Source organism: Monodelphis domestica, chromosome 4 (genome assembly GCF_027887165.1).
Source record: "Monodelphis domestica isolate mMonDom1 chromosome 4, mMonDom1.pri, whole genome shotgun sequence".
NCBI classification, from domain to species: domain Eukaryota; kingdom Metazoa; phylum Chordata; class Mammalia; order Didelphimorphia; family Didelphidae; genus Monodelphis; species Monodelphis domestica.
Window position 1 is genome coordinate 384,676,364 of NC_077230.1, and position 15,311 is coordinate 384,691,674.

Below are 15,311 nucleotides of genomic sequence, written 5' to 3' on the forward strand. Positions count from 1 at the left end.
CTTGCATTATCCTCCCTCAATTTCCCTTTTCCTGTTCAATCTCTCCATCCCTTCTTCTTCCCTCCCCTGATCTCAGGGGTGCCTCATCTTATCATCTTGACTCCCCTCTTCTGCTCACCTCCTTGGGTCCCTTCACTAATTCCCTTCTACTCTTTCCTCCTCTCTTAGGATCATCCATCTTCCCATCTCTGGACCCCTTCACTTGGGGTCTGTGACTCCTTCTCAACCACTTCCCAAGCTCTTACCCATTTATCTCATGTATTCCTTCCTCAGTTCCCTTCTCTGCATGCCTACTTGCCCCATTCCCTGCTCATGTCTGACTCTTTTCCAGTCTCCTTCCCACTTACCTTTTGGGCTTCTTTTCCTTCAGATCTCGGCCCCCCCAATTTTGCATCTCTCCTAAGCACAGCACTTTGCTCCTCTGTTGAGTTTCCAGCCCCCTCTGCTCACACCTCCCTGGGCTTCCTCCTCTCTAACCTCTCTTCTGCTCCCCTCTTTGCTCTATCACTTCTGAACATCTGTCACCTGCCGATCGCCTCATCCCCTACCCTTGCTCTAGGCTACTCCATGGGTCAACATCGCATCCTATCTCTGACCTGCAGCCACCTCCTGTGACCAACCCCCAGCTAGACAACCATCGTTCTTCCCTCCTGGCCTCTCTCTATCTCCCAGTCTCCATCCTTGCTCACCTTCTTTCCTGCTCTTTCCCCCCTTTCCAGCCCCATCTTCATGCCACCCCACCTCCACCTCCTGGAAGGCCTCTCAGTGAGGTCACCCCCTCCTTGGACGCCCCAGCTGGGGCTGCTAGATACATACTGTGGCCACTGGTGTAATGCTGCAGTTTGTCGGTGTACTCGGAGTCGGCACGCTCAAACCCCCGTCTTCTGGAACAAAAACCATGAGCTGAAGTAACCCAAGAAAGCAGGGAGGAGTCTGTGAATCCCAGCCTAGGGGTGGGTAGAGTCTCCCAGGGCCCCTTACTCAGGCTCCAATCCCCTCCCTCTCCCACTGCAGCCACCCTTCCCTCTAGGTCTTCTATCTCCAGGAATGGGCTTCTTTGCCCCTTCTCCCAAATGACCTCCCCCTCCAACCTCTTTTCTCTTTTTCCCTCCCCTCTCTGGTTCCCAGCTACCACCCCTATCTCTCTTCTGGTACCATCTCCTCCTCCTCCTAAATCCAAGGATCCATTGTCAAGGAGCACAACCTCTTTTATCAACTCTAATCCCCCCATGGCCTTCCTGTTTGCCCATTTTATAAGCTTTTCTCTTTGTCTCTGTCTCTCTCTTCTCTCTGTGTCTGTCTGTCTGTCTGTCTGTCTGTCTGTCTGTCTGTCTGTCTGTCTGTGTCTCTGTCTCTCTCCCCCATTACCTTCTGTCTTAGTATCAATTCTAAGGCATAAGAGTGGCTAGGCAGTTGGGGTTAAGGAACTTGCCCAGAGTCCCAAAGTTAAGAAGTGTCTGAGGTCAAATTAGAATCCATGTCTTCCTGACTCAAGGCCTGACACTCTATCCACTGTGTTTTCTAGTTGCCCCCATCCTATAAGCTTCTTGAGAGCAAGATCTATGCTGGATCTTTTTTTGTACCTCTAGGGCCAAGCACAGGACTTGGAACACCCCAATACTTTGATTAATGAGCATTTATTAGGTGCCTGCTATGTATATAGTGAGAAGTAGTATGAAGAAGACAGAGCAGGCCTTGAAGCCAATAAGACCATTGATTCAAGTCCTGACTCTGATATTGGCTGCGTGACCTTAGGTAAGTCACTTATATTTTCAGTGTTCTAGACAACTCTCTTAAAGAGTTTCTCTGTTCCTTAAAGAGAAGGTGCCAACCTACATTAGATGGAGGTAGTTCCCAATGCCAGTGAAATCCCAGGTCCAATCTCTATGCTTATCTTACTATGTGCCAGGTACTATTCTGGGGATACAAAAACTAAAATACAATCCCTGCCCTCAAAGAAGCTGTATTGTACTTAATAAAAATGGATTGGACTGAACTGAACGAATCACTAACATGAAACATTGGTGATCAGGATGGTGTCTGGCACAAAGTAGGTGTCTGAGAAATGTCTACTTATTGACAGAATGGGCCCTTTCATATGCTAGAATAGGCCTTAGAAATAATTTACTCCAACCCCCTTATTTTACAGATGAGGAAACTGAGGCCAAGAGGGATTAGTAGTTACTTTCCCAGGGTCACAGTGGTAGAGCCCTCCTGTGACCAATCCTTTCTGCTGCTTGGTTTTTGGGGACAGCAATCTGGCCAATTTATTCCCATGATGGTCCAGGAAATCTAGATTTTCAGTGGAAGGGAATGTAGAGGCACTCAAAGCATAGATCTCCTTCTACCATGTTCCTAATAAGAGACTACTGAGCCTCTTCTTGAAGAGCCAGGAATTCCTTCCTTCCCAAAGGAAGCACACTTTCACTTCTAAACATCTCTGATTGCTAGAAAAGTTCCCTCCCAGTGATTTTCACCAATTGGTCTCAGGGATACAGCACATTCCTCTCTCAGTGGACTTTGTTTTTTTAAAAAAGAAACCAATGGTCAACTAAAGAAATATATCACTAATGGGAGAATTTCAGACACCAATAATGGGCTTGTTGGGGCATCGCAGCCTTTAGAGCCTCGGCCAATTAAAGGATCATCTAGTCTAATCCCCTGGTAGGAGGCTGGAAAATGGTTTTTTGGGGGGAGGATGTGGGGGTGGTGAGGAGCACTTAGCCCACACCTTATAGGCAAATGCCCGCTCTGTTCTAAGGCTCACTGTAGTATAAACACAGGCATACCTGTAGTGCCTAGACAGAGAGACAGAGCCCGGCACTCGGGTGGACAGACGGAAGGGGCCAGGGCGGGGGGAGGCGCACCTGTTACACACGATGGCAATGACCACCACGGCTATGAGGAAGACCAGCCCTGCCGCAGATGAGCCAATGATGAGAGGCAGCTTCTCCTGGATGCTTGTCTGGTACTCGGCTGGGGAAGGACATGGGATATGTCAGGAACAGCGACCCCTCCTCCCCAAATCCCTTCCCTCCGCTTTTCTTCCCCATTCTAAAGCAGGACTGGGAGCTCTTCCAGGACAACCAATCAATCAATAGTTCTGTTTCTCCTCCCCTGACCCTGACCCCAATGCCAGGTCAAGTAAGCTACGCAGCTTGGAAATGTCTTCTGTGGTGACAGACCGCAGTGATCTCTTTCTTCTCTGAATTCTTATAGTGTGAGGGAAATGATTGTATATTCTGTCTGATGATTTGCTCTCTTGTCTCTCCAACTAGACCATAGTAAACCCTGTGAGGGCAGGTCAGGGTCCCTCCAATTTATCCAGTGTGGATCTTGTTCATACATACTTGTTTACATACTGTCTCCCCCATTGGACTGTGAGCTCTGTGAGGGCAGACACTGTTGCTTTTCTTTGCCTGGTGCTTAGCGCACTCTATGTGTCTAATAAATGCTAGGTCATTTGACCCACCACACTTAGTCCATAGTCAGTAATGACTTGTCCCATCATGCAATTTTGGACTCAGATTCTTAGAGATTGGAAGGGCCCACAGAGCAAAGAATGTCAGAGCTGGGAAAGTCCTTATACTACAGTGTCAGAGATGGAAGGGCCCTTAGAACATAGACCATGAAAGTGGGAAGGGTTTCAAGAATATAGAATGTCAGAACAGGAAGGGATGCTAGAACACGGATATCAGAGCTTGGGGAAGACTTTAGAACACAGAATGTTAGACTATATAATGCCAGGCCTAGAAGGGTTCTTAGAATATTGGATGTCAGAGCTGGAAGGGATGTTAGAATACAGGATAGCTGAGCTGGGGGAGAGTGGCTTAGAACACAGTCTGCTAGAACCCAGAATGTCAGACCAGGAAGGGATGCTAGAACACAGGATCAGAGCTTGGGGAAGACTTTAGAACACAGAGTGTTAGACTATATAATTCCAGGCCTAGAAGGGTCCTTAGAATATTGAATGTCAGAGCTGGAAGGGATGTTAGAATACAGGATAGTTGAGCCAGGGCAGAGTGGCTTAGAAAACAGTCTGCTAGAACCCAGAATGTCCGAGCAGAAAGGGATAAGTTTGAGATGGGCTGTAGAACACAGAGTACTGGAACATATAATGTCAGAATTGAAGGGTCCTTAAAGCAGGAAGGGATGTTGCAAAATAGATCAGAGCTAGGGGGAAGGACCTTAGAACACAGATGGTTAGAACACAAAATGCAGACTGGGAAAGGGCCTTAGGGATTATTTAGACCAGTCTACTCATTCTTACAGATGTGGAAACTATGGTTTAGAAAAGTACAGTACTTCCCAAAGTGAGCTAACAGCAGAACTAGGAAAAGAGCCCAGGGTCCTTTGCCCTGCCTTATTGAAGCTTAGGGAGAGTGAGGGGCTTATATGAAGGGTTATAGTTATTGGACCCAGAGTCCAGGTCTTTTGAGTCTCCTTGATCTGTTATGTGTGAGAAATCTCTTTCCTCCTTTAGAATCACAGGTCCCAGACCCTTGGCAGTCCTGCCAGGTTCTCATCCACAGCTCAGAGCTCCAGGGAGCTTGAAATTCCCCAGGAGGGTTGCTGCCTGTCACTCTCTTTCTTCAGGGCATTCTTTCCCAGGCCCTTTTTTGAGATCTTCTGCCAGTGAGGGCTCTGTCTCACCTTCAGTCATCGTCTGGAAATACATTTTGCCACTGTAGCGCCCATAGCCCGCAACGGTGCGTGCCCGCACCTGGAAGACATAGATGGTGCCCGCTTTGAGGCCCTGCACGGTAACTGTGTTGGTGGGGCTTTTGACTGCAGTGGCATTGTACTCACTCAGGTCCTGCCAAGGAACAAAGACAACAGGCAGAGGTCATAACAAGGAAGACAACGAAGCCCCCAATCACCACCACAATTGATATTTATAGAGCTCTCTAAGGTTGGCAACAAGCTTTATACTCGTTATCTCATTGAACCTCACACAACAACTCTGACAGGGAAAGGGGAAGGTCCTGAGTATTCTTATCCCAATTTTCAGGTGAAGAAATCAAATTATCAGAATTTGTAGTCAGAAAATTTAGGTTTGAAGCCCAGCTTACTGCCTATACTGACTTCAGACTTAACTTCTTGGTGAAAAAGTTTCCTCAGAGATAAAATAAAGGCTCTGGAGTCAATGATTTGAGAGGTATTTTCTAGCTCTAAATGTAGGACTCTAGAGTCCTACAAGGTCACACAGCTAGTAAGTCTCCCTCCCAGCTCTGACATTCTAGGTTCTAAGATTTCTCCTAACTCTAACATTCTCTGTTCTAAGCTCTCTCCCAGCTCTGACATTCTCTGTTCTAAGCTCTCTCCCAGCTCTGACATTCTCTGTTCTAAGGTCTCTCCCAGCTCTGACATTCTCTGTTCTAAGGTCTCTTCCAGCTCTGACATTCTGTTCTAAGGTCTCTCCCAGCCCTGACATTCTCTGTCCTAAGGTCCCTCCCAGCTCTGACATTCTTTGTTTTAAGGTCTCTTCCAGCTCTGACATTCTGGGTTCTAAGGTCCCTCCCAGCCCTGACATTCTCTGTTCTAAGCTCTCTCCCAGCTCTGACATTCTCTGTTCTAAGGTCTCTCCCAGCTCTGACATTCTCTGTTCTAAGGTCTCCTCCAGCTCTGACATTCTGTGTTCTAAGTTCCCTCCCAGCTCTGATATTCTGTGTTCTAAGGTCTCTCTCAGCTCTGACATTCTCTGTTCTAAGGTCTCTCCCAGCTCTGATATTCTGTGTTCTAAGGTCTCTCTCAGCTCTGACATTCTCTGTTCTAAGATCTCTCCCAGCTCTGACATTCTAGGTTCTAAGCTCTCTCCCAGCTCTGACATTCTCTGTTCTAAGGTCTCTCCCAGCTCTGACATTCTCTGTTCTAAGGTCTCTCCCAGCTCTGACATTCTCTGTTCTAAGGTCTCTCCCAGCTCTGACATTCTCTGTTCGAAGGTCTCTTCCAGCTCTGATATTTTGGGTTCTTCTGTTTCTCTCAGCTCTGACATTCTGGGTTCTCAGGTCCATTGTAGTCCTGACATTCTATGTCTTATGGCCCTCTTAGCTCTGATATACTATGTTCTAAGACCTCTTTCAAGTCTGACATTCTCTGTTCTAAGTTATAATAACCTAAATTACAAGGAGATATTAAAGCCAATAAAATAGATACAATGCATTAAAAAAAAGAACTAGACATTTAAAGAAACCAATGTTGGTTGTCTCTCAAACCGAGGATGACGATTGTCTTTGTGCGTTTTTGTGCACAAAGACACCTATGCATGAAGATTTAAGTGGAAAAGTCGATGCACAGAGACAGTCCCACTCTCTGGGCGTTGGAAGCCTGGGTCCAGTGGCACGAAAAGTCTTTACAGCTGGAGACTTCCTCAGCTGCATTGGATGGCCGTATTGTCTTTTGTGCTCCAACAAGCCCTAAGCACTCCACAGTGCTTTGCTGCGTCGCCATCTCAGCCGTTGAACCTTCTTGTTGGTTTCTTCCGCCTGTTCTGCCGAAGCAGTCTTCACATGCTGGGTGAGCAAAGCCCTAGTTCACCAGGGGTCGACGTCGACCCGATGGCTACTCTCACAAGGTTTAGCTGGCCTGTCGAAGCCATTGCCCGGGGTGTGGCCGCTGCCGCATGCTAGCAGCTACTAGGAGCCCCAAGTGAGAGCTGGGTGTCAGGTGAGGGTCAGTGGCTGGAGAGCTGCCCTAGAAGGGCATGACAAGCCATACCAGAGATATTACCCCTCCCTGAGCACCCCATACACCCCAGGTATAAATGAATGTACTATAAACTATGGATAACAGGATGTTCTAGTCTCAGTGTCAGAAGAACTTTTTCAGTCAAGCTATGGAAAGGACTGCTTTGTGATGGCTGGGATGCTGCTGCTTCTGCAAGACTTTCTCTACAACAATCCTTGTGAAGTAGATAGTTCAGGCATAATCCACCCTATTCTATAGAGGGAGATAACCTGAGGCTCAAAGAATGTCCACAGTCAGAGTTAGTAAGAATTAGAGCCAGACCTTGACTCTGAGTTCTCTTGATTCCAGGTGCAATATTCTTTCTACTTCAAGACTCAAAGGGATTTAACCAGGGAAATAGGGCTTGGGTTCAATTATCACCTCCAGGCAGATGTCTCCTAAATCTCCTTGTCTCTCCTCTGCTCCAGTGACTCATCACCGGGGGGCCTGCTGGAAATCATCCGGATGCCCTATAGCCATCTCAAATGCCACATGTCCAAAATGGAACTCATTATCTCCCCCTCCCCTAAGCTTTATCCCTTCTAACTTCTCCATTTCAGTGAAAGGATCTGCCAAATGTCTTCTGAGGTTTCTTCCAAGCTCTGAATCTAAGAGTTCATATTTGTCTTTTCCAGTCACCTTAAATGAAAGCATCGTAGTCACCGTTGTCTTGTCACTGTTCTTTCCTCACTCCCCTATAGTCAATCCCTTGCTAAGTCTTATTGAGTCTACCTCTCTCCACTGTACCTGTCCCTTCCTCTTTACACTCTAAAACTTCTCTAATTTAGGCATTCAACCTCCTATCTCTGAACTTTTGCATAGGCTGTTTTCCCATGTCTAGCATGCACCCCCTTCCCCAAAGCTAAGCTACTCAGAATCTTTCCTGATCCTCAGCTAAGTGCTCCCTCTTTCCTAAAATTACTTTGTATTTACTTATCTGTTTAAAAATTTGGTCTTCCTCAGCTCAACTCAATCCAATTAGAATTTGTTAAGAACCTACTATGTGGGGGATGCTAGGTGGCTCAGTGGATAGAGAGCAAGGCTTGAAGATGGGAGATTGTGGGTTCAAATCTGGCCTCAGATATTTCCTAGCTGTGTGACTCTGGGCAAGTCACTTAACCCCCATTGCCTAGCCCTTGCAGCTCCTTTGGGATACTTAACATTGATTTTTAAGGCAGAAGATAAAGAGTTTTTTTTAAAGAACCTACTAAGTGCTAGGCAATGAGAATACAAAAAAGTAAAGAGCATCCCTTCTCTTTAGGAGTTCACAGTCTAATGAGGGAGAGAATATGCTAGCAAATATGTCTACACATGTCCTATGTAGGATAAATGGAAGATGGTCTCAGAGGGTAGAGGTTTGGGATGGAAAGGGAACGGGAAAGGCTTCTTGAAGGATGCTGAACTTTAGCTGATACTAGAAGGAAGTCGGAATGTTCTAGGTAGGCATGGAAATAAGCTATTCTAGAGTGTTCTAGGCAGGTGGTGATACATTGTGTGTGTGTATGTATTTATATTTATGGATATTTATATAGCCAATGATATAGTATTTTCTCTCAGTAGATCATAAACACTTTGAGGTCAGGAGCTGTTTCACTCTGAGTCCCCAGGGCCTTGCACATGCAAAAGCTTAATAATTTTTTAATTGAATCAAATCTAATAGTCTCCTACTTAAAAAGACCTGAGGTGTAATGTCAAGCATCAGCAGTAGGTGTCGCTGTCTAACACATGATGCGGTCCACCAAGGCAATCCCTTACAGTTGCCTCAGACTGTAGGAGGGTAACTGAACATAGTAATTGACCAGTTTTTAAAGTTTATAGCATCACAGGTCTATAGATACAAGCCTGGTGTGTGTGTGTGTGTGTGTGTGTGTGTGTGTGTGATACCTTCTAGCTCAAACTTCACATTTTACAGAGTAGGAAACTGAGGCTCAGAGATGTTAGGTGTCTTGTTCAAAGTCACACAGGTATAAAATGTCAGAGGTGGGATTTGAACCCAGGACATCTGCCTCTATTGCTAGAACTCCTTTCCTTCTAGAGCAGGGGTCCTTCACCTTTTGAGTGTCCTGGACCCCTTGGGCAGTCTGATGAAGACCCCTTCTCAGAATAATATTTGTTGCCTACAATTTGAAGGAAATGCTAAAGACTGGTAAAAATAAAGATGCCATTTCCCCCATCTAAGATTATGGACCTCTGAAATCTATCAATGAGCCTCTTCCATGGATTCCTGGGTAAGAACTGCACTAGTGTTTGCTTAGAATTAAGAGAACATAAAAATTTTCTTTAGTTTTTTTGGTGACAAGTACAAAATCATTCAAGAAAGTAACCTTCCAGGGGCAGCTGGGTGGCTCAATGGATGGAGAGGCAAGCTCAGAGATGGGAGGTCCTGGGTTCAAATCTGACCTCAGATACTTCTTAGCTTGGGTGACCCTGGACAAGTCACTTAACCCCCAAGGCCTAGTCCTATTGATTACAAGACAGAAAGTAACCTTCCCCCAACCTGACACTCCCCCTCTTTGAAAATGCTATCAGATGCACCAATGATATCACAGATTCCTTCTAGGTAAGGACCTACCCATGCCATAGGATGATAGAAAATTCAAAGTGAGGATTTTGAGGCTCGAGAAGACTTAGAGGGACAAGCTAGAAGTCTTTATCTAAAGGGCTGTCATGGAGAAGAGGCATTAAGACAATGTATTCTCTTTGGCCCTAGTGGCCAGAACTGGGGGCAATGAATGAATGAATGGGGTGAAATTATAGGGAGGAAGATTTTGGTTCTATAGAAGAATGAATGAATAAATGAATGACTGAAAAATTCCCAAGTCCATGCTGAGCACTGCCTTAGGTAATGAGGAAGAGAAATTCCCAAGTGAGACAGTCCCTGTCCTCAAGGATCTTATTTTCTAGTTGGGAAAGACAACCCACAGAGGGGAGCAGTGGCCAGGCAAGGCTGTAGGGTGAGGTGGAGCCCTTTCCAGAAGTGGCATAGCATTCATTTGAAGACTGATCCTAGAGCTAGAAAAAAAAGGGAGTGGTGATAAACAGTGGGCTCTTCCTCATTGGAAGTTTTCAAGCAGGAGTCCCAGGGTCAGCCAGTTATATTGTAGAGGGAACTAAAGGGTGAATTGGAAGTTCTTCCCATTTCTTAGATTGTGAGATTATGAAGAAGGCAGGCAAACAGCCAGCTAAACTAGGAGAATAGTATTATAGGACTGCAGCTGCCTCATTGGATTGTGGCCATTTACCAAAGCCACTCTACTCTAATCTTTGTGATCTTCTTTTTTTTTTCCCCTTTGTGATTTTCTTGAGGGTGTGTGTGTATGTTTCTGGGGATTAGTTTGGAGATAACTAGAAAACAAAGGCTGAGCCCTAGATGAAAAGAATTTAAGTGAATTTCCCTGACACAAGGAGCCTGTCTACATAGGACCAGAACTCACCAATCTTGGGCTCCCAATTAGACTCTTTTTAATAAAGTGCTCTGTGATTGAGGGCAAATTACCTCACCTTTCTGGATCCATGCTGTTTTTTTACAGATCCATTTTTACAGAAAGGGATGATAATGAGGTCCTTTTTAACTTCTGCCTTCTAGGAACTAAGGTTTCCCTCAGCCTCTATATTCTATATTTTACCATTCCAGAATGTAAGGTCCTCTTAAGTTTTGACATTCCATGTTCTAGGGTCCCTCACAGATCTGATATTTTATGTTCTAAGGTTCTTTTCAGCTTTGAAATCCTGTGTTTTAAGGGCTCCCAGCTCTGACATTCTGCATTCTAAGGTTGCTGGTCCACACAATTTTGATATTCTATCTTCTAAGATCCCTCCTAGTTTTGACATTCCATGTTCTAAAGTTCCATCAAGCTTTGTCATTGCATGTCCTAAGGTCTCTTCCAGCTTTGGCATTCTATGTTCTAAGGCCCCTTTAAGTTCTGATATTCTACAATCCAAGGGCTTCCCTAGTTCTGACATTCCATGTTCTAAGATTTCTCTTAGCTTTGACATTCCATGTTCCAATGTCCCATCACACTTTGTCCTTGCATGTCCTAAGGTCTCTTCCAGCTTTGACATTCTGTGTTCTAAGACTCCTCTCAGTTCTGATGTTCTGTGTTCTAAGACTTCTCCCTCCTAGCTTTGACATTTTTTCTTTCAAGGCTCTCTCAGCTCAGGGTTCTAAGGTTCTTTATATTCTAACATTCTACATTTTAATGTCCTTTTTAGATTTCTATCCTTTGTTCTAAGGCTTCTTTCAGCTCGGTAACTTCTCAGCTACACAAATTACTGGAGGATCAAATAAGGAAGTTGTATATTTTGACTCTCTGATGCCAATTTTTACAGCTCTACTTTGGGGTACCTCTGGTATTCAGGTTCATTGTTATTTCTCTCCTGTCATAGTTAATGTTTCTCTGTGTTTGTCTTGTTCCCCTAACCAGGCTCCAATCTTTCTAGTGACAAGAACCCCAAACTAGCGCTTTTGGTGTGTCCCCCTTAATTCTTATCAGGCTACTCTACATGGCACATAGTAGGTGCTTATGATATTTGCTGAAAGAGCAGAATGAATGATGAGAGGTTATTTCCATCCCACAGAGAACAAGCTGTCAGAGCAACCTGAGTTGGAGGGAGACTGTCCTCTGAAAAGCACCCACCATGACTGTGGGGAGGTGTCATTCGGGGTGCTTTGCTGTTTCCAAGGCTCTTTTCTCAGAACAGTCCTGTGAGGTAGATTAGATAATGCAGGTAATACTATTCTCTTGATTTTACAAGAAAGGAAGATCAGAGAGGAGAGGAGAATTGTGGCAGATCAGGAACTGAAAGTCCCAGGCTTCTCTAAATTCAGGGTCCTTTTCATAATTCCAGGCTGCTTCTTTTAAATCCAGATTCATAACAGGTTTTCTAGGTATCCTAGAATGGGAGCTGCCCCTATCTAGCACTGACTTAAGGCAGCTGGACTGGCCACCCTCAGTTCCACAGTCCTGAGAACTCTGGGAGATAGAGTAAGTTCTGGGCTGATGCCAGTTATAATCAGTTGGACCTGTGGTTGAGATAAGAGACCACATAGCTTAGTGGAAAGAGCATTGGATTTGTGGCCTGGAGTACCCGAGTTTGTGGCCCTGCTTTCCCGATTTGTGACTTTGGCTAAGGGACTTTTTACCTTCACGGATCTCAGTTTCTTAATTTGTAAAATGGGAACAATATTCTTTTTTACCATGTGCTAATATTCTCCCAGAGATGCTGCAAGATTGACCACAGATCATGGAATTCTATGACTTTCAATTCAATGAGGTTGAATTCTGCTTCATTAAACATGTATTTAATTTATTAGATTAAAAAATCCCTGTCCTTGATCTTGAAGAACTGCTTCTTGGGAGATAAACACACACCCAACTAAGAGAACAACAAGTATTTACAAAGTAAATAGAAGTTATAGTAAAAAGGCAAGAGTAGAAATAATCTAGGGAGTCAGGAGAAGGCTCGGGTAGAAGGCATCTGAGCTGTGCTTTCAGTCCCCAGTTAGGCAATAAATATTTAGTGCCTCCTAGGCATTGGGCACAGTGCAGGACACAAAGAAATGGTAGTGACATTTGAATCTGATTCTGAAAAGGACATTAAAATGTAGAATGTCCCTGCCCTCAAGGAGCTCATAGTCTAATAAGGGAGACAGCAAGAGAAGACCTATGTATGAACGAGATATAGAACAGATAAATTGGATACAACAATCAAGAGAGAAGGCACTAGAATTCAGGAATGAAAGGAATGTTGGCATTTTACGATCAATATATGAGGGGCAGTTTGGTGGCTCAGTGGATAGAGTCAGGAATGGAGGTAGAAGTCTTGGATTCAAGTCCAGTCTCAGACACTTTCTTGCTATGTGACCCTGGACAAGTCATTTAACCTCAGTTTTCTAGCCCTTACTGCCCTTCTGCCTTGAAACCAATACTTAATATGGATTCTAAGTCAAGAAGCTATGAGTTAAAAAAAAAAGGAAAGGAAAGAAACAAACACTGAAGATTGTTTAAAGAGAAATGAGAAGGAACAAATGAATCAGAAAAAAAAAAAGCATCATTAAACATTTTTACGCCACACCAGTAATCCTGTTATATACTGTGTACAGAAATACAAAAGACAGTCCCATCTCTCAAGGTGCTTAGTGTCTCACGGAGGGAGATGATATATATCACGAGGGGGTGGTCAAGGAAGGGTGTTTTGGTCTGGAGCATTGCAGGGAGTGACTGGAGCCAAAGGGCTCCAGATTTATCCTTTCCTGAAGCAGTGGCAGTGTGGAGATTTGAAAGGAAGAAGCATGATAGGTGAAAGCTGGCTATGGCGTATGATTGGTGTGGGTGAGGAAAGTGTAAAAGACATCCTTGAAAACATGCACGACTTGGCAAGGAGGTGTGTGCCACTGGGAGGGAGGAAGAGCCCAAGTGGCACACTGGTATCCCTGAAAGATTTTTTTTTTTAATTTGAGGACGGCTTCCAGTCTCTCCTCTTCAAGTGATGGATGGATGGATGGATGGATGGATAGGCACAGATAAGAATGGCACAGAATGAGCAGGAATGAGGCTGCTGCTATCTACCCTAGAGGAGGAAAGACCCATGCTGATGAGATCATGGAATCACTGAGGCAATGAATTAAGAACCTACCCCTACAGAGATCTTGGGGGGAAAGTGATACATAAATTGGAAAAGCATTATAGAAATAATAATAATGAAGATGATGGTATCTCCCCAAGGTCATCTGGATTTGGAGTCAAGAGGCCTGGGTTCAAATGCTGCCATTGCTATTTTCCACCTGTTTAGCCTTGGGCAAGTCCTTAACCCTTTCTGGACTGAATATATACATATATTCAGATTTATGTATATATTTCTTAACTCAATAAAATGAGGACATCACATGATCAAAGATTTGGAACTGGAAGGGGACTTAGAGGCCAACACGTCCAACTCTGCCTTGTGGAATCCCTTACTTCCTGTAAGACTTGGTTTAAATACCACCTTTTCCATGATACTTTTCCTTATCCCTTATAGCATCGAGCCTACATGAGCTTGGATTAATTTTGCATATACTTCTATGTTATCTTCCTCTGATAGAATGGAAACTCCTTGAGGGCAGGGGTTATTTCATTTTTGTTTCTGTACCCGTGGCACCTTGCATAGGGCCTGATTCATGATAGACGCTTATATGTTTGTTGATTTTGACTGATTGCCCAAGGTGCCATAGTGATAAGTGCTAGGATTTGAATTCAGATCCTGGTTGGACTTGATAATCTCAAGTCTCTCCTAGCTCTATATTTATAAGTATATGTAATATAATATATAACATATACTATAAACATGATAAGTAATATGATAATGAGATATAATATAAATATAAGTAATATGGTATATAACAAATATTATAAATAATATAAATATAATATGGTATATAAGTAATATGATGTGATGTATAATAATAATATATTATACATACTATATAGTATATATTATATATACTAATATGATCTGTAATATAAAAATATCAATGTAATGTAAAAACAATAGTGTAATATACACAATATATAATTATATATTATATAATAATATATATACATATAAATATAAACTATTTTAGTTTATTTTTATTATTTTTTATATTATATTATTATATTATATATATTATATAATATATTATTATAAATCTAAACTATTTTAGGGGGCAGCTGGGTACCTCAGTGGATTGAGAGTCAGGCCTAGAGATGGGAGGTCCTGGGTTCAAATCTGGCCTCAGATAGTTCCTAGCTGGGTGACCCTGGACAAGTCACTTAATCCCTACTGCCTAGTCCTTCCTGCTTTTCTGCCTTGGAACCAATGCATAGGATTTATTCTAAAACAGAAGATGAAGATTTATTTCAAAATTGACAATATATTATAAAATAATTTGCCACTGACCCAGTTTCCTTAGCTTCTCCAGAACCAAGAGGGAGGGAGGATTGGTTTGTGACTGCCAGTGGCAGCCTTTGAACTATGAGCCACTGGACATGGGCTGGCTTTGGGAATGCAGCGAGGTCTGTGCTCTGAGGGCCTCCTGGCACCAGGCACGAGAGGCTGCTAGAATCCCAGCCGACTAGGGGCAAGGCAATAAAGGAGACCCTTTTCCCATAAAAATCCTTTTTCAAAAAAGGAAATAAGTAGTTGCCCAGGGATTAGAGGGCAGCCAATCTAACGTCTCTATCTGGAAGGGGCTGGAGCAAGTCATTAAAAGAAAATAATCAATTGGTAAAAGCACCAGGAGGATAAGTAGGTGTTAAGTAACAGCCAGCAAGTTTGTCAAAAATAAATCACCTTGGAGCAGCCCCAACTCCTTTGACACAGTTGAGGACCCTTGGGGAAAAGGGGGAAGAAGGAGGTCACAGCCGCAGCAGGCAGCCTTGGCTGAGGCTCTTGCCGTGATTTGATGTGACAAATTCTATGGCCAATGAGAAAACATGGAGGCATCCCCGTCTGGACCTTGTGACTGATGCCAGGGTCCCACGCCCCAGACAGAGCCATGAAAATAAGGCGGGACTCACGATGTCCAGCCACAGGGGCTTCTTCCTTGGTAGAAGCATCCTCTT

The 15,311-nt window shown here is 43.9% G+C and overlaps 1 protein-coding gene across 3 annotated transcripts in view; it reads right to left on the minus strand.

Annotated features, from left to right (window-relative positions):
- EPHB2 (EPH receptor B2) overlaps positions 1-15,311 on the minus strand; it is a 309,543-nt gene that overhangs the window by 21,999 nt on the left and 272,233 nt on the right. Inside the window, exons 7-9 of one of the 3 annotated variants that reach the window (XM_056795607.1) lie at positions 4,654-4,816; positions 2,868-2,976; positions 817-881 (exon numbers count right to left, since the gene is read on the minus strand). In XM_056795607.1, coding sequence (XP_056651585.1) covers positions 817-881; positions 2,868-2,976; positions 4,654-4,816 — 337 coding nt within the window. Of the gene's footprint in view, positions 1-816; positions 885-2,789; positions 2,977-4,653; positions 4,817-15,311 lie in introns of all 3 variants that reach the window. The other 2 variants (XM_056795606.1, XM_056795605.1) reach the window with 2 other exon arrangements.